The sequence below is a fragment of the Choloepus didactylus genome, chromosome 15 (genome assembly GCF_015220235.1).
Source record: "Choloepus didactylus isolate mChoDid1 chromosome 15, mChoDid1.pri, whole genome shotgun sequence".
In the NCBI taxonomy this organism is placed as follows: Eukaryota; Metazoa; Chordata; class Mammalia; order Pilosa; family Megalonychidae; genus Choloepus; species Choloepus didactylus.
The window spans coordinates 69,086,555-69,104,717 of record NC_051321.1 but is presented as its reverse complement, the minus strand read 5'-3'; the positions used below and the strand labels follow the sequence as shown (position 1 = coordinate 69,104,717).

At 36.9% G+C, this 18,163-nt stretch overlaps 1 protein-coding gene and 1 pseudogene across 2 annotated transcripts in view; both read left to right on the top strand.

The window, feature by feature from the left end:
* MICU1 (mitochondrial calcium uptake 1) overlaps positions 1-18,163 on the top strand; it is a 280,725-nt gene that overhangs the window by 44,539 nt on the left and 218,023 nt on the right. For both annotated transcript variants that reach the window (XM_037804432.1, XM_037804431.1), the window contains exon 2: positions 5,914-6,075. In XM_037804432.1, coding sequence (XP_037660360.1) covers positions 5,915-6,075 — 161 coding nt within the window. In that variant the 5' untranslated portion in view covers position 5,914. The remainder of the gene's footprint in view (positions 1-5,913; positions 6,076-18,163) is intronic.
* Positions 794-2,580, top strand: LOC119510221 (annotated as a pseudogene).

Genomic DNA, 18,163 nt, shown 5'->3' with positions numbered 1-18,163 from the left:
GCTCATCTTGGCAATTCTTTCTTTTTACCAATGGGTGAACTTTTCCTGAAGGAAGGGAGATGAGCTTCCTTTGTCAGTAGACAAAGGTCATTGGATTCTCATTTCATTTTCTGCGTTATCACTTGGTTGTCTTTAAAATCTTTTTCCTTTTTATTTTCCACATCTTCTGTGCAATTATATATTAATGTCTGTTAGATACTGATAACTGATATTTTTGTTTCTCTCTGGAATTTTTGTTTGTTTCATTCTTTTGGGTTTATACATGTAGTCTAATCTAGGCCCTTGTTACCTAAAACCTAGGTTATTGAGGGCTTACCACTTCCCTTTTAGCTTTCTGTGCCTTCAGTTCTTTGCAATTTATTCCCTACACTGCTGGTATATAGATTGATAGTCTTTAAACAATATTTTTATCACATTCTTTTCCTATTTAATAACTTAATTGGGTTTGTGATCAAATCAGCATTCTCAAACTCACATTCAAAGGATTTTCTCACATGACCATGGGTTAACCATTTGATCATATGTCCAGCTAATCTCCATATCTGATCAGATTTCCTATGCTATCTTCCAATCTTATACACCCCTTGCCTCTCCCAGCTTTTGAATTGATTGTCTTTCGTAATGAAAATTTCCAGTGCTCTTTTCTTTCTGTTGACAGTGATAATTAATCTTCTTTCCAGATATTTGTTTTAGTTGTGCTCATCTTTGCTGGAGCCAGAAGCAGTGCTATGTATGTGAATGCACATGTGGGTTTGGGAAATATTAATTTGAATGTGAACCAGAGGACCCCAACAACAATCTCTTCAGGCCTCCCAGTAATAGTCCTTCCCCCATGAACAGTGCCGTAATCCAGGCACATGGTGCTGCATCTCCCTCCCAATATCCAGGTTTACCCTCCTGCAGTGCAGTCTTCCAACAGCCACATGAGAACTGTTCCCCTCCTCCCAATATGCTACTAATCTTCTTAGGCATGCAGCAGCTTACACAGTTCCAGCAGGTGGTCAGCCAACTACAAAAGCATGTTGACATGCTCAGCAGTATGCCAGGGATAGCTTAGGTTCAGCCAGGCAGCATGTTTCCATCAGCCCCAGTGCCAGTCAGATCATATGCAGCACCATACCAACCTGATGGCCACCTTCACCTATGGGCACCAACCCTTGTCCAAGCAACTGAGTGCTGACAGTGCAGAGGCCCACAGCTTGAACGTGAATTGGTTCTCTCCTGCTAACTACAACCAGACACATTTGCACCCCATTTTGGACCAGTTCTGGGGTTTCTCCCACAGCTCCAGCCCTTCAACAGGAGTGGGGTTCCCTCCAACCAAAGTCCTTCTACTTGACCAATTCCCTACCTTTCCACTCAGTGAACATCAGCAGGTGCCACACTGTACCACATTGGCACTACAGCAGGCCCTGCTTTCCCCTATACCACCACACTATACAAGACACCAGCAGGTACCCCACATCTTTCAAAACCTGGCTCACTCACCAGCCACTCAGACATTCGGCTGCCCCCAGAAGAGTTTGCACAGCTCATTAAAAAGCAGCAGCAGTAGTAGCAGTAGCAGCAGCAGCAGCAGCAATGGTACCAAGAATTGTTCAGGCATATAGATGCTGGGGTTCTGGCTCCCAATGTTGGGGGACAAAGTGTGACAGAGCACCAGTCTATACCTCATCAAAATACTGACTCATATCACCACCACCATACCAGCCCTAGCATTTTCTACAAATCAGGGCATGAGAATGTATATCACAGGCTTCCTTGCCCACCCTGACCCATGAGTATGCTCACCTTCTGGCACTGATGCATTCAGTGACCATAGAAGAGGACTGCTCAGGTGAAGAAGCCAAGGATGGCTTTCCAGACAGTAAGAGTTCAAATACATTAACCAAAGTTTGCCATAAAAGCCCCTTGCTCTTGAGTAGGACCTGGGGACCCTGACTTTTTACTAGGAACTGTGAGCCATGCACAGGAATTGGGAATACATTCATATTGATGTCAGCCAACTGCTGAATTCAGTAGGAAAAAAAGTGCCCAGCTGAGAGTCTGTCACAGGGAACTGCATGGATAGCATAAAAGTTATCATGTTCACTTTTATGTATATAAAAGTATAATGTATTCACAAGAAATAAAGAAATGAACAAATGATGGAGTTGCTGGATCCCAGTGGGCTTGGGTACCCAGGATGCCAGTCATCAGTGAGCACCACAGGATCCAGACCCTCCAGAGACACTATATAATCCAGAACAGCAACGTGCTTACATGGGGCTGGATAATTTGCCAGGAATGTGTCTCATGGCCAGGAAAACACTTATTTATGCTTTATGCTTGGATGTCAGGCACAGTTCTCAGTCAGTCCTCACTCATGGGGAACCAGCAGTTTTAGGATACAGAGAATGAAGAATGTGGGTAGTGTCTGGAAGGTAACAGGTTCGCAGACCTGACTGATGGCAGCCAGCATTTAAACCTCTCTTGCTATCCATCTATGTGGGTTATAGACATTCTTCTCAGCTGCAAGCAACCCAAGGTTTCCCACAGCAGGGATCAGGCAGCATGCATGTAACAAGAAACTGAGAGTTTTGTGTAGAGCTCGGGAATGAAAGGTTCATTTTTAACCAACGGTATTTAGCAGCACTGCACCAAATTGCCATTGTGTTCCTCTCTACCCAGAATATCATGGCTCCTTTCTTGATTTTTTTTTTTTTATCAATATGCTATTCTTTGGGGTTCTGAGGGAGTTTTGCCATATTTGCTTGATGACCAAGTTACCAGGAAATTCATGCTCTCAAAAAAAAAGGCGGGGGGGACACGAAAAAATCAGAAGTGATATTCTAGAAATGGCAGAGTAGGAAGTTCCAACAATCAGTCCCTCCACTGAAGCAACCATTAACCTGGCAAACACTGACAGAATCAACGTTTTTAGGACTGGAATTTATCCAAAACTAACAGCAACCACAAGAGTGCTTAATGAAGAAAGAGGCTGCTAAATTTCAGTAGGAACGTATTACGGAATTTTTGTTTACCTACTTACAATTGTCCATTTCCCAGCTTGCCATTGGCTGTTCCTGGGTATCTGGCTGGTAAGACAATATACACTTTGTTTTCAAAAAGTTGTGATTGTGCATTTTGACCTGTCTGATGGTTGAAGGACCAGTGTAGAGGCTGACCTTTGTTTTGCCCTCCTTGGGATGATCAACTTTCTGGGCAGCATCAGATGAAAGCATTTAAAGACATATACTGCCTGTAGCTGCCTTAGGCAAGGGACAGCAGATAGGGAAAGCAGCAGACAGATCCAAAAGCCTCAGAAGGAAGAGGCTGAGAAGGTTCTTGGAAGGGAAAAGGGCTTTGAAGGGCTACTGCATATACCAGGGAATCCAGAGTACAGCATGCATGCCAAGGGCCAGGTATATGTTTAGAAAAGACCCAACAGGACACTGGCTGATCTCTGGGCTCTGTGCAAGCAGGAGGAGAAGGCTAAGACAAAGTTGTAGGCTTAATATTGAAGGAATGCTTCAACTCAAAACCAATCTGCAAAGACCAGGAGAGTATTTTTCTTTTCTTTTTGACTCCAGGGCTTAAGGAAATCTGTCAGGTTATTGACTCACTGCTGAGATAATGGAACAGAGACTTTAGTGACTACTTGCAGCAAGGAATAGTTTCTGTAAAAATAGTTTGGAAAAGTCACTAAACAAATGGACAACTGCAGTCCATAATGATCAACAACAACAGATGCAGGGGATGGAGAATATGGTTTTCATACCATTATAATATTCAAAATATCCACTTTCTACATAAAATTACAAGGCCTACAAAGAAATAGGCAAGTATAACATATTCACAGGAAATAAAGAAATGAACAGAAATCATACCTGAGGAGACCCAGACATTGGATTTACTAGTCAAAGGCTTTAAATCAAATATGCTTAAATATGCTCAAAGAGTTAAAGGAACCATGGGCCAAAAACTGAAGGTAACCAGGAGAACAAATGTATCAACAAGCAGAAAAAAAATCAATAAAGAGATAAAAATTACAAAAAGGATCCAAGTAGAAACACAAGAGCTCAAAGTGCAATAGCTGAAATGAAAAATTCACTAGAGAGGTTCAGTAGTAGATTTGAGCAGGCTGATAAAAGAATCAGTGAACTTGAAGACCAGTCAATCGGTAGTATACAATTTGAGATACAGAAGAAAAAAGAATGAAGAAAAATGAAAAGAGCCTAAGGGAACTATGGGATACGATCAAGTGTAGCAAGGTAGCATAATGGAGTCCCAGAAAGAGAAAAGAGAGAGAAAGGAGCAAAAAGAATATTTAAAGAAATAATGGCCAAAACTTTGAATCTTCATATCCAAGAAGGTCAACAAGTGCCAAATAGGATAAAGTCAGACAGATCCATTGTGAGACACATTATAATCAAACTGTTGAAAGACAAAGACAAAGTGAAAAATCTTGAAAGCAGCAAGAGGGAGCAACTTGTCATGTACAAGGGATAATAATATCAATAGAGGGTTTCTTATCAGAAACCATGGCAGCCAGAAGGCAGTATAATGAAATATTTAAAGTGCTGGGGGTGGGGGAACAACTGTCAACCAAGAATTCTATATCTGACAAAATTATCTTTCAAAAATGAAGGTGAGGTAGGGCAAGATGGTGGAGTGATGAGGTGTGGAATTTAGTTAATCCTCTAGGAAAGCTAGTAAATAGCCAGGAACTGTCTGGAACAGTTGTTTGGGGGACTTTTGTGACCGGACACACATCGTACACCAGTCTGAAACAGGTGGAACTGCAGAGATCGCAATGAAGAACTTAATGAAGGTTAAAAAATTGATTGTGGTGATGAATGCACAGCTATATGATGATACTGTGAGTAACTGACTGTACAGTTTGGATGATTGTATGCTATATAAATTTATCTCAATAAAATTTGCATAAAAAAATAAATTTGAAGACTGAAAACATTTACAAGAAAAAAAATGAAAGCGAATTTAAGACATTGGACTCTGAAGTCATCCACGAATCCTGGATTCGTCACATCCTAGATGCATACTTTTGGGCAAGTTTCTACATCTGTTAAATGGAGTGTGCCAGTTTTCAATTTATTGCTTCTCAGTTCCAAATCTGTCCTTCATAGTTCTGCTTGTTATACTGGAAATTTCTCCATTGCCAGCTTCTGTTACACTTTATCAGCAGATGAATTGGAGGAAAGAGGGGCATTTCTTCCTGATTCTTAGTGGTTCTTTTACCCTTGCTCCTATGGCCCACAGTGGCCAACAATGCATGGGATACCCCATGGCACTCAATCCCTAGGGAGTTTTAGTGGCAACACTCCCACTTGCAGCCTTCCGTTTCCATAATGTGTCACCTTCCCATGGGTGGCTTCTCATGGCATCCCAAAAGGTTCCTTCTGGTGAGTTCCACTGGCCTGGCACCTCCCTGCAGACTATTTCCCAGAGGACATTCCAGCAAGTTCCACTCTCATGATACCTTAGCAAATTTCTCTAACGTTCATGACAGTGCCCTTGCCAGTGAGGTCTGGATCTCAACTATGACAGGATGGCCATCGTACAGATGTGTTCCTTTCTTGATGCTCTGCATTAGTCCTACAAGTTGTGGCTGTTCCCTATATCTTCTGTCTCTCTATCCTTTAGAGTTAGTCCCCTGTTGTAATTAATAGTTCTTTATTTTTTCAAATTACCATGTGGTTTCTGTCTCCTCAGTTTTAAAATGAGTAACTTCCTCATAAAAATTGTTGTGAGGATTAAGTGAGATAATATATGCAAAATGTTTGTAATAGTATCTTCCATAGAATAGGTACTTATCAGTGTTTGTTGGTGATGTTGAAATCATTATCATTATCCTCATCATCACTGTTACCACCACTAACTAAGAGTTACATTTCTACTTTTTGTCCACAGGATGTTTCGTCTTAACTCACTTTCCTCATTAGCAAAACTGGCTTTGGGGTCTCGGTGGTACCATGGAGGATCACAGCCTACTCAGATCAGGCGACGATTAATGATGGCAGCTTTCCTGGGAGCTTCAGCAGTAACTGCAAGCACTGGTCTCCTGTGGAAAAGGTGAATGCTACTGAGCATCTTGTTCCTGCACGAACTTTTAATTCTCCCGGTTGTCTCTTTTATCAGAGGGGAATTCATGTGTGGCTTAACTTTGTATTGGAATTATTGCCTAAATCATTTGACATTTATAGTATTTGTCTATGAAATAAGATGCCAAGGAAATAAATAGGAAACATTCTGCTTCAAGGTTTGCCTATCTCCTCTGCTGGACATTTTAATAGTGGTTTTGGTATGGCAGTAGCTTTAGAACATGAATACTTTCTGGAGCTTCATGTCTGGTGAACATATGAAATTAACTAATGAACCTTATACTCTTGTGTCTGTGACAATTTTCTTACTAGCTAATGAAGCTTTCCTGGAGGGAAGAGAAAAAGTAGTGATCCACAGACTTCTCTTTCTTAAAATGCCCAGGTACTGTTTTTCTGGCTCTGCCACTCCCTATGTTTTTTTATCTTTAACCTGACTCAGCCTGTCTTAAAGTTGCTACATTATGCTGGGTTTCTTCAAGACTACAGTTTTTCTTCAATTTCCCCCCTATCAAATCTATTGAAGAGTAATTTACATAAAATAGAGGAGTGCATCCATTTTAAGTATATAGTTCTATGAGTTTTGATGAATGTATATACTTGTATAACCACTCCCAAATCAGGATAGACAGTTCCATCCATCCATTTAGTTCCCTCACGCCTCTTCTCACTCAGTCTTAACAACCATGGTTCCAGCAACCACTGATCTTATTTCTATCACTATAGATTAGTTTTGCCTTTCTAAAATGTAATGTAAATGAACTCATAAAGATTCTATCTTCAGGGTCTGATTTCTTTCACTCACCTGTATTGGGGCTTTCTCCTTTTTTCTTGCTTAGGTTAGTTGACTTTTTTTTTCCGAAGTATCAGGTTTTATTAATTTATTAGTTCTGTTTTCTTGTTTCCTGTTTATTTTTTGCTTTTATATTTATTAATTCCTTATTTTTTATTTTCTTGGGTTTATTTTTTCTAACTTCCTTGAATTAAATATGTATTTTCATTCTTTCTTCTTTATTAATATAAGCATTTAGGGCTGTGAATTTTTCCTCGGCTACTACTTTAGCTATATTTAATGGGTTTCAAATGCAGTGCTTTCATTTGTTTATTGTCGTTTAGTTTTTATAATTCCTTTTTGACCTAAGAGTTAGGAGAATTTTAAATTTTCCACCTGTGCTTTATCATTTCATTCATCAGTTGATGAACTGCTACTGATAGTGCTATGCTGCTGTGAATATTCTTATACAAGTTTTTGTGTGGACAATAGCCTTTTTTTTTTTTAATCAGGAGTTAATGAAGTTCCTTTTTCCCCAGTTATTTGTACCAGATTGATAGGGATTCTTACTTTTTCCTCCTGGCTGTTTTCTGACATGCTAGGAGTTTTGGGGCAGGCAGGATCATAGTAGAACCCTGAACCGGAGCAGGGAGATCTCAGGATCTAGAAACTGCATAATAAGAGACTAATTTTTCACCAAATAATAGGATAGAACAACCTGTAGCTTGAGAAGCTAGGAGAGTTAGAGCAGGTGCAAGGAAATTGATGATTTTATTCATGGGTATTTACAAATTAAAGGTTTAAGGGGTCATAAGCTTGAATGCATATACTAAGCAAAGTGACCTCTGAGACTTTTTTATTTGATCTATCTGAATATCCAGGAACATTCATAAAGTAGAAAACTTTCCTGGTTGCTTTGGTTGTGATTTTCCTTAATTGGAACCAATAGTATTAAAAATGTCTTATAGATAAATTACTCTGAAAATATTAGGAAAGTTAAGCACTATATGTTATTAATTATATTCTTGAACTGAAATTAGGTTTACCTTTGTTCCTTCTAATTAATTCTGTGGTAATTTTTTAAAGGAACAATACTTGGTTGATTTTTTTTAAAACTATAGATTTTCTGGTACAGGAATCATCTGAAAGTTAAAAAAAAAAAAAATAAACAACTCAGGACATAATGTTAGAAAAAGGGAGTTTTTTCTGTACTTCCATGCCCATACGAAAGATGTGTCTAGTATGGAGTCTCCTTTTAATTTTTTTTTTAAATCACATTTGAATATAAAAATAGATACTAAAGTCAATTGTAAAAGAAATGAACCCACTGGAATCTCTAGGTAACACTAACCAGATTGCAGGCTCCTTGGAGAGTTACTTTATTTTTTCATCTTTGCACCCTTTGACATCTAACTCATTATCTTGTGCTTTTGCTTAGTGAGTCCTCAACATGTGTTTTGCTGCATTCACTTGAACAGGAGAAGTTAGTGTGTTGATCCACAATGGGTCAGGGTCACTTAAAGGGACATTGATAGAAATATTCTTGTATTACCTTATCTTAGTTTTCTTTGCATTTTTCCCTTGTCTGTACTATGATTGCTCAAAGAGGCTGGAGGTAATATTTCATTTTCTAAGATTAGCATATTAGTTACTTTCTTATAATCCATATGGCTATGAATATGGTTGTATCCCTACAATGCAATTTAGGGAATTTTTGAAATATATCACTGAGCAAAAATTACCTTTTAGAGTTGATTTTAGGAGGCTACCAGAGCCTCTTAAAGTTTTATAGACAACATAATGATTTGTATTTTAAAGAACAAATGGCAAATAAATGATTTGTATGAAAAGAATGAAAATAGCAAAGAAAAAAGTGACAGATGGAAAATAGAAAGGAAAAGAAGATCTATGGAAAAATAGGAAAATGTATTATTAAATTTACTTGTAAGTGAAATGTTTATAGGCAGATACATATAAATAGACCATTCTGTTAAATCAGATAGATGCATCATAGCAGCTTAGCTTGCTCTACATGCCTTTTTTTTCACACTGAGGTTATTAAAATGAAAGGAAAAAAAAAAACTTCCTCTGCCTTTGTTTTCCTTCCCCCAACTCCCACTTCTACACCTAGGAATTTACACCTACCATCTTCTGTAGCAATAACTCAAACCGTATCCTTCAAGTACAGCAACAAAATTATTCTCAGGGTGTACTCTTTCCATTTACTGTATTTTAGAATTAAAACTGTTAGCATGCATTCTTATTCAGTAGGATACATTAAGGTATCCTAACTATTCACAGCTGTTTTGCCTGTTGATGAACTAAACCAGAAAGCAAAACTAAATGCTCAAATAGTGTGTATTTTGCTCTCTGCTTTAAAAAATAATAAAGTAGTGGTGTATTACTTAGGCTGGAAATTACAACCCAAATGCAGAAACTATTTCTAAGTACATGAAGTAGTCTGTGAATGTTCAGATTAACCCTGTGTAGGTCTGAAGAATATCTAACCTCATTCAGGTTATTATCAGCACATCACTTGAGATAAGCAGAATGAACATTTCACTAGCAGGAGCCACTGGCTTGATATTTGAATTAATACAAGCTCTTTCAAGTGTGTTGATCATGATTTACCCTAAATGTTTCATTGCTTTGAGGCAGGGTCCATTGAACCATTTTCAGTTCATAGTGAACATTAAAGTGAACATTCTGTTTATACCTATATTCTATGTATGTTCATTCTTTTTATCCATATTAATATTTCATATTTTAATGAGTCAAAATTATAAATCTGTGACTAAAATCACATGTAAATATCCTTTGCTGCTATTTATAAAGCCTGTTGTACAATATGAAAATTGTTTAAACCATAATACAGTCATAAAAGTTATAATCTGAATTATATATACTAGAGTTTCTTCAGCCTTAGCACTGCTGACATTTTGGGCCTGTCAGTTTGGTCCAGGAGGCTATCCTGTGCCTTAAGATGCTTGACAGCATCCTTGGCCAGTAGCACCCCCTAGCTGTGACAACCAAAAATGTCTCCAGTCTTTGCCAAATGTACCCTGGAGGGCAATTGCTATTGGGATGTTAAAATCTAATGGAAAGTATCCTGACTACATGATCTTTTGCTTTCCTTTGTGGTATATCCTGTTTGAAACAAACTTTACATGATCCTGGCCTTAAGAACCACAACATTTCTATTTTTGGTCCAGTTACTTTTAATATTTTTATCTTGTATATTTGCTTATATATAACATATTTGCTTTTTGAAATGTTATTATATCATAAATCATATGCCTCAGATATTTTGTTAAAAATCAAGTTGCATCTTGTTTTCAGCATTGGCCTGTCTAGGAGGTGCTTTAGCTCCATGTTATATATTGTAGTTATTTTAACTACTTTAAATACCTTCTTCAGATGACTTTTTTTTTTTTTTTTTTTTAGCATTAGCTAAAAGTCTCAGAGATAATGTAAAATAATAATGATAGTGGTGCTAATGAACATTCTTGCAATGTACTGATATCAGTGGCATTGGCATCAATATTTTAGTATATAATGTTAAATTTGCTGTTGGGTTTTCACAAGTTGCCTATCATGGTTAAGTAATACCCTTCCTGGTTTACTTATATTTTCATTAGAAATGAATTCTGAATTTTCTCAGAAGACTTTTTAGCATCTGTGGATTTAATCGTGTAATTTTGCTCCATTGATTTTTGGCATAATGATTTTTTTTTAAATTGTTCTGTAATTTTGAGCTATCCTTATGTTCCTAGAATAAACCCTACTAAGTTTTTAATATGTTGCTAAATTATACATGCTGCTATTCTTTTTAGAATTTTTGCATCTGTATTCATTAAGCAAATTAGTTTATGGTTTTCTTGTTTGTATATTTGAATCAGATTTTAGTATGTCTATACTAGCTTGATAAAATTGAGTTTTCTTTATTTTTTTGACATGGATTAATTTAAATAATTTAGGTATTTGATCTTTAAAGGTTACATTGAACTTAACTGTAATTTTACATAGATTTATAATCTCTTCTATGGTTTTTAGATAATTTCCAGTTTCTTCTGTGGTTGTCAGTCTTTGTCCAGTTTCTTTCAAGGTTATTTGTCTCGTGCAAATAATTCAAACCTCGGTTCTGAACTTCCTCTTAGTTTTTAGGGTTTTTTTTTTTTTTTTGAGAATAAAGCATGATAAATTTATGTGAAGTGTTTAGCATTTAGCAAGCACTCAAATATTAGCTATTATGCTGGGAATGTTTGGTGAATGAAGGGAAAAGGAGAAATTGCTAGGATATCAGACTAGAAAGGTTGGTTGAACCAGGTTTATAAACTACCTCTTATGGTGTACTAAAGTTTTTTACCTGTTCTTAAATAAATTTTGGTAATTGGCATTTACTGAATGTTTTTATTTCACCTAGTATTGAAAATGTGTGGAGACAAATTTTAATTAGCTGTCATACTATAAAAATTGGCCAAGTATAGAAAATAAAACTCCTAACTTCTTAAAATTAAACTACCAGTAGTAGTGTTACATGTTTCAAATAATGAAATTCCTCTCATATTGTTGGAATTCGCATTTTATTTTAGTTCGTATTAATCTTCACCCTTTAAAAGCTTGTGTTGTTTGTATAATTTAAAGATTTTACTGTGCCATTTGTCCACTCTCTATGGAGAAAATATTTAAAAATAAAATAGCTAAAAGGCTAGAAGAAGGAGGAAGATGAAGAGAGAGCATAGCTGAAAATATTTGAGAAACTAATTAATAAATCTCACAAGCTTTATCCAGGAACAGAAAGCTTTATTAATGGGTAATCTGATCCCAAGTGATCCATGCAAGCCTGATCAGCTGCTTGCCTGGAGTTTCAATCTTGATCAGATTGAAAGACACTGAAACTGGCTGGAGGGAATTCCTTTCACAGAGCATCCTTACAACACGGTTCCGGCTAACAGACAATTTCTCTCATTTCTGTTTCCTAGCCCTACAATGCTAACTTGGTTCCCATACAGTTTCTAGCTTGGTTCTCTTGCCTTCCTGCCAATACTATGAGCTCTGAACTCCCAGTCTTCAATAAATTGTATTTGCTTTAAAAACATTACTGTTGACCTATAATGTTTTCATAATTTACAGTTATTATTAAGGGAAATAAGCTCCCAACAGCAGATGTATCGTTCACTCATGCATTTATTCATGTATTAGATGCCATTTACAGTGCTTGTATAAAACACGTTTTTATTTAAAAGACAGTTTCTCCCCTCAAGAAGTTCAGTCTGTATGGTATGTTATGTACTATATTGAGTGCTGTGGTATTCATGGACTAGAGCATGACTTTCTAAGGGACTTGAGAAAACTTTGACAAAGAAAGTGCATTTGAATTGATTTTTAAGGATAAGCAAAAATCACCAGGTGGGGAAAAGAGAAAAAAAATCCATAGAGACCTGAAGGTGAAAGACATAGAAGGGTGAGAGTATGGACTATTTGGAAGAAGGCATTTGGTTTGACCAGAGCATGAAACACAAATGTGTGAAAATAGGCAAGGTGTTTAAACCTTAGTTTACTCGTTAGTATAAAAGGGCTGGTAATAGTATCTACCTTATAGGGATATTGTGAGACCAGAACTGCCTTTATCATGCAGTGTTCAAAGCACTTTACATGTATTGGTTCATATACTCTTCACACTCTTAAGATAGGTATTATTACTATTCCCATTTTACAGATGAGGAAACTCAGTATTTTAGTTTCCTAGGCTGCTTAGAGCAGATACCATGAAATGCATTGGCTTAAACAATGGGAATTTATTCACTTAAGGTTGGAGTCTGGGAAAATGTCCAAATCAAGACATCATCAAGGCAATGCCTTCTTCCCGAAGACCAGCTGCCTGCAGTCCTTCGCTCCTCTGCCACATGGCCAGGCACCTGGTGGTGTGTGCTGGTCTCTCCCTTCTTTTATGGGTTTTGTTGCTTTCCGCTTCTTGCTTCAGTGACTTTCTCTGTATTTATCTCGTTTATAAAGAATTCTATAAAGAGGATTAAGACCCACCCTAGGCCATACCTTAACTGAAGTAGCCTCATCAAAAGGTCCAACTTAGGATAGGTTTATACCCACAGGAATTGAATTAGTTTAAGATCATGACTTTCTGGGGTACATACAGTTCCAAACTACCACACTCAGCCACAGATAAGTAATTTGCCTTTTGCCACACCGTAAGTGTGGTCCACACAGGGCCATGCTTTGTGTGTTGGTGGGGGAGGGTTCTCATCTGTTAAATAGGTATAATAATAGTACCTTTCTTAGGATTGTTATGAAGATTAAATGAATTAATATTTGTTCAATGTTTAGGACAGCACCTAGCACATAAGTAATAAAATAAATAAATCTTGTGTAGAAGGTGCTTGGGATGTAATAGCTAATGTTTATTGATAGCCACTATTTTGGGTATAATATTGGGGGGACAGTGGTGAGAAGAGGAGAGATTATTAGGAGAAAAGACTGACTTTCCAGAAAAGTTGGCATCACTATATAAAAAACCTTACATACTGTGCTAAGGAGTTGAGATTTTAAACTCCAGGCAGTGGTGAGCCAAGAGATTCTTAAGCAAAAGAGTGATAATGGACAAGTTTTAAGAGAGAGAAGAAGTGTGTGTGTGTGTGTTTGTGTGTGTGTGTGTGTGTGTGTGAGAGAGAGAGAGAGAGAGAGAGAGAGAGAAACCCCTAGACCATAGGACAAAGAGAGAAGTAGGGAGGGAAAGAAGGAGAAAGAAATAGGAAATTTGTCCTTAAGCTGCAGTAAATAGTAAATCCTTAGCAACTTCTTCAAGGATGCTTTCCTACGATGGAATTACAGATATTTAGAATTGCCTTTTGGCATAATCTAACATCAAAATAAGACAACAAACTACTTGAAGAAGTTAAGTTGTTCGATAGTTTGGATGTTTGAGAAGTTATCATACTTTTCTTTCCCAAAGTCTATTTGTTTGTAAGATTCAGCTTCAACACCAAATGAACAGGTTAAGTTATTTTATTTTTCCTAATTTTTACTTTGCTGCTTTTTGAAATATTACCCCCAGATAAAGAATAAGAAAGCAGTTTGGAGTATTATGCAGGGGAAACAAATTCACATTTTTGTTAGTGCGGCATTTGTAATTTTTGAACCTTATCCCCAGAGAGATCTAATTTGCTCACATTCATCCAAAAACGTTGACAGCATATCCCCAATATTAGGATTCTTCTAACACATATGCTTTTTTCACAGATTCTAATTTCATGAATATTTCAAAATAAAAAATATACCAAGTGCCAGGATTTTAATTCTGTAAGGTTGTTAGTCTCTGTTGTGCCATATGGAGGTTATAATGAGATGAATTATGATGATAATTTTTTCTCAAGACTTGAAACAAAACTCTTGTTGAAATTTCTTATTCTTATACTAAGATCAAGATCAATAGCAAAACTCCATAAAATGTGTTACCTTGTCTGGGATACAGGTATATATAGGGTTGGCCATTTAATTTTTTTTTAAATCTTTTTTCCACCGTCTTTTTGAATTCTTAAATAAGCAGGACAAATTTTTTATCCTAGGAAGTGAGATTGGAAATTCTTTTAAAAATAGGATACTATGTAATATTTAGTTTTTAAAATAATTACTTTAAATTTTATCTAAATTACAAAAGAGCAGCAAGCTTGATCTAAAAAAATCTTAAAAATAGAGTGAAAAATAGAATTCCCTCTTTTCCATCCCCAATCCTTGTTTTTAATAAAAGATAAATATACATTTAGAGTGTGCCCTTTATAGACAGTTTTCACACATATATACATATACACGTAGACACTTGAAATACATACTCACCTCAGTGCTTTGGATGGACAGATAAAATTTATAAATGAATGTCATTTTAGTATATGTTTTAGTTAGAACTTTAATCACTTGAGAAATTATTTCATAGCTTTTTGTTCACAAGACTATCCAAAATTATACTAACGAAACAAATAGCAGTAAATCAATTCCTGTGAACTCCTTTCTAAATTAACTGAATTTATCCTTTTTTCTTTAAGTACATACACATGCACACAAATCCATGAATACATACATATATTTTTGGACATGTGAGTGATACCTTTATTTTTTATTTTTTATTTTTTTTAAATCATCATTTTATTGAGATATATTCACATACCACGCAGTCATACAAAACAAATTGTACTTTCGATTGTTTACAGTACCATTACATAGTTGTACATTCATCACCTAAATCAATCCCTGACACCTTCATTAGCACACACACAAAAATAACAAGAATAATAATTAGAGTGAAAAAGAGCAATTGAAGTAAAAAAGAACACTGGGTACCTTTGTCTGTTTGTTTCCTTCCCCTACTTTTCTACACATCCATCCATAAACTAGACAAAGTGGTGTTTGGTCCTTATGGCTTTCCCAATCCCATTGTCACCCCTCATAAGCTACATTTTTATACAACTGTCTTCGAGATTCATGGGTTCTGGGTTGTAGTTTGATAGTTTCAGGTATCCACCACCAGCTACCCCAATTCTTTAGAACCTAAAAAGGGTTGTCTAAAGTGTGCATAAGAGTGCCCACCAGAGTGACCTCTCGGCTCCTTTTGGAATCTCTCTGCCACTGAAGCTTATTTCATTTCCTTTCACATCCCCCTTTTGGTCAAGAAGATGTTCTCCGTCCCACGGTGCCAGGTCTACATTCCTCCCTGGGAGTCATATTCCACGTTGCCAGGGAGATTCACTTCCCTGGGTGTCTGATCCCACGTAGGGGGGAGGGCAGTGATTTCACCTTTCAAGTTGGCTTAGCCAGAGAGAGAGGGCCACATCTGAGCAACAAAGAGGCATTCAGGAGGAGACTCTTAGGCACAAATACAGGGAGGCCTAGCCTCTCCTTTGCAGCAACCGTCTTCCCAAGGGTAAAACTTATGGTAGAGGGCTCAACCCAAAAAACCACCCGTCCCCTATGTCTGTGGTCATGTTAGCAACCATGGTGGTGGGGTAGGCGAATACCCCTGCATTCTCCACAGGCTCCTCAAGGGGGCACTACATCTTTTTTTTTTTTTTTTTTCCCCTTGTTTGTCTTTTTTCTTTTTTTTTTTTTTTTTTTTTTTTTAACTTTCCCTTCTTTTTTCAAATCACCTGTATGAAAAAAAAAGTTAAAAAGAAAACAAACATACAATAAAAGAGCATTTCAAAGAGACCATAGCAAGGGAGTAAGAAAAAGACAACTAACCTAAGATAACTGCTTAACTTCCAACATGTTCCTACTTTACCCCAAGAAAGTTACATAATATAGCAACATTTCAGTGAACTTGTTCCTACTACAACCATCAGAAATTAACAGACCATAGTCATTTCTGGGCATCCCCAGAACGTTAAATAGCTTATCTGTTCTTCCTGGATTATTGTTCCCCCTTCCTTAATTGCTCTCTACTGCTAGTTCCCCTACATTCTACATTATAAACCATTTGTTTTACATTTTTCAAAGTTCACATTAGTGGTAGCATATAATATTTCTCTTTTTGTGCCTGGCTTATTTCGCTCAGCATTATGTCTTCAAGGTTCATCCATGTTGTCATATGTTTCACCAGATCGTTCCTTCTTACTGCCGCGTAGTATTCCATCGTGTGTATATACCACATTTTATTTATCCACTCATCTGTTGAAGGACATTTGGGTTGTTTCCATCTCTTGGCAATTGTGAATAATGCTGCTATGAACATTGGCGTGCAGATATCTGTTCGTGTCACTGCTTTCCGATCTTCCGGGTATATACCGAGAAGTGCAATCGCTGGATCGAATGGTAGCTCTATATCTAGTTTTCTAAGGAACTGCCAGACTGACTTCCAGAGTGGCTGAACCATTATACAGTCCCACCAACAATGAATAAGAGTTCCAATTTCTCCACATCCCCTCCAGCATTTGTAGTTTCCTGTTTGTTTAATGGCAGCCATTCTAACCGGTGTTAGATGGTATCTCATTGTGGTCTTAATTTGCATCTCTCTAATAGCTAGTGAAGCTGAACATTTTTTCATGTGTTTCTTGGTCATTTGTATTTCCTCTTCAGAGAACTGTCTTTTCATATCTTTTGCCCATTTTATAATTGGGCTGTCTGTACTATTGTCATTGAGTTGTAGGATTTCTTTGTATATGCAAGATATCAGTCTTTTGTCAGATACATGGTTTCCAAAAATTTTTTCCCATTGAGTTGGCTGCCTCTTTACCTTTTTGAGAAATTCCTTTGAGGTGCAGAAACTTCTAAGCTTGAGGAGTTCCCATTTATCTATTTTCTCTTTTGTTGCTTGTGCTTTGGGTGTAAAGTCTAGGAAGTGGCCTCCTAATACAAGGTCTTGAAGATGTTTTCCTACATTATCTTCTAGGAGTTTTATGGTACTTTCTTTTATATTGAGATCTTTGGTCCATTTTGAGTTAATTTTTGTGTAGGGGGTGAGGTGGGGGTCCTCTTTCATTTTTTTGGATATGTATATCCAACTCTCCCAGCCCCATTTGTTGAAAAGACCATTATGGCTCAGTTCGGTGACTTTGGGGGCCTTATCAAAGATCAGTCGGCCATAGATCTGAGGGTCTATCTCTGAATTCTCAATTCGATTCCATTGATCTATATGTCTATCTTTGTGCCAGTACCATGCTGTCTTGGCAACTGTGGCTTTATAATAAGCTTCAAAGTCAGGGAGTGTAAGTCCTCCCACTTCGTTTTTCTTTTTTAGAGTGTCTTTAGCAATTCGAGGCATCTTCCCTTTCCAAATAAATTTGATAACTAGCTTTTCCAAGTCTGCAAAGTAGGTTGTTGGAATTTTGATTGGGATTGCATTGAATCTGTAGATGAGTTTGGGTAGAATTGACATCTTAATGACATTTAGCCTTCCTATCCATGAACATGGAATATTTTTCCATCTTTTAAGGTCCCCTTTTATTTCTTTTAGTAGAGTTATGTAGTTTTCTTTGTATAGGTCTTTTACATCTTTGGTTAAGTTGATTCCTAGGTACTTGATTTTTTTAGTTGCTATTGAAAATGGTATCTTTTTCTTGAGTGTCTCTTCAGTTTGTTCATTTCTAGCATATAGAAACATTACTGACTTATGTGCATTAATCTTGTATCCCGCTACTTTGCTAAATTTGTTTATTAGCTCTAGTAGGTGTATCGTTGATTTCTCAGGGTTTTCTAGATATAAGATCATATCATCTGCAAACAATGACAGTTTTACTTCTTCTTTTCCAATTTGGATGCCTTTTATTTCTTTGTCTTGCCGGATTGC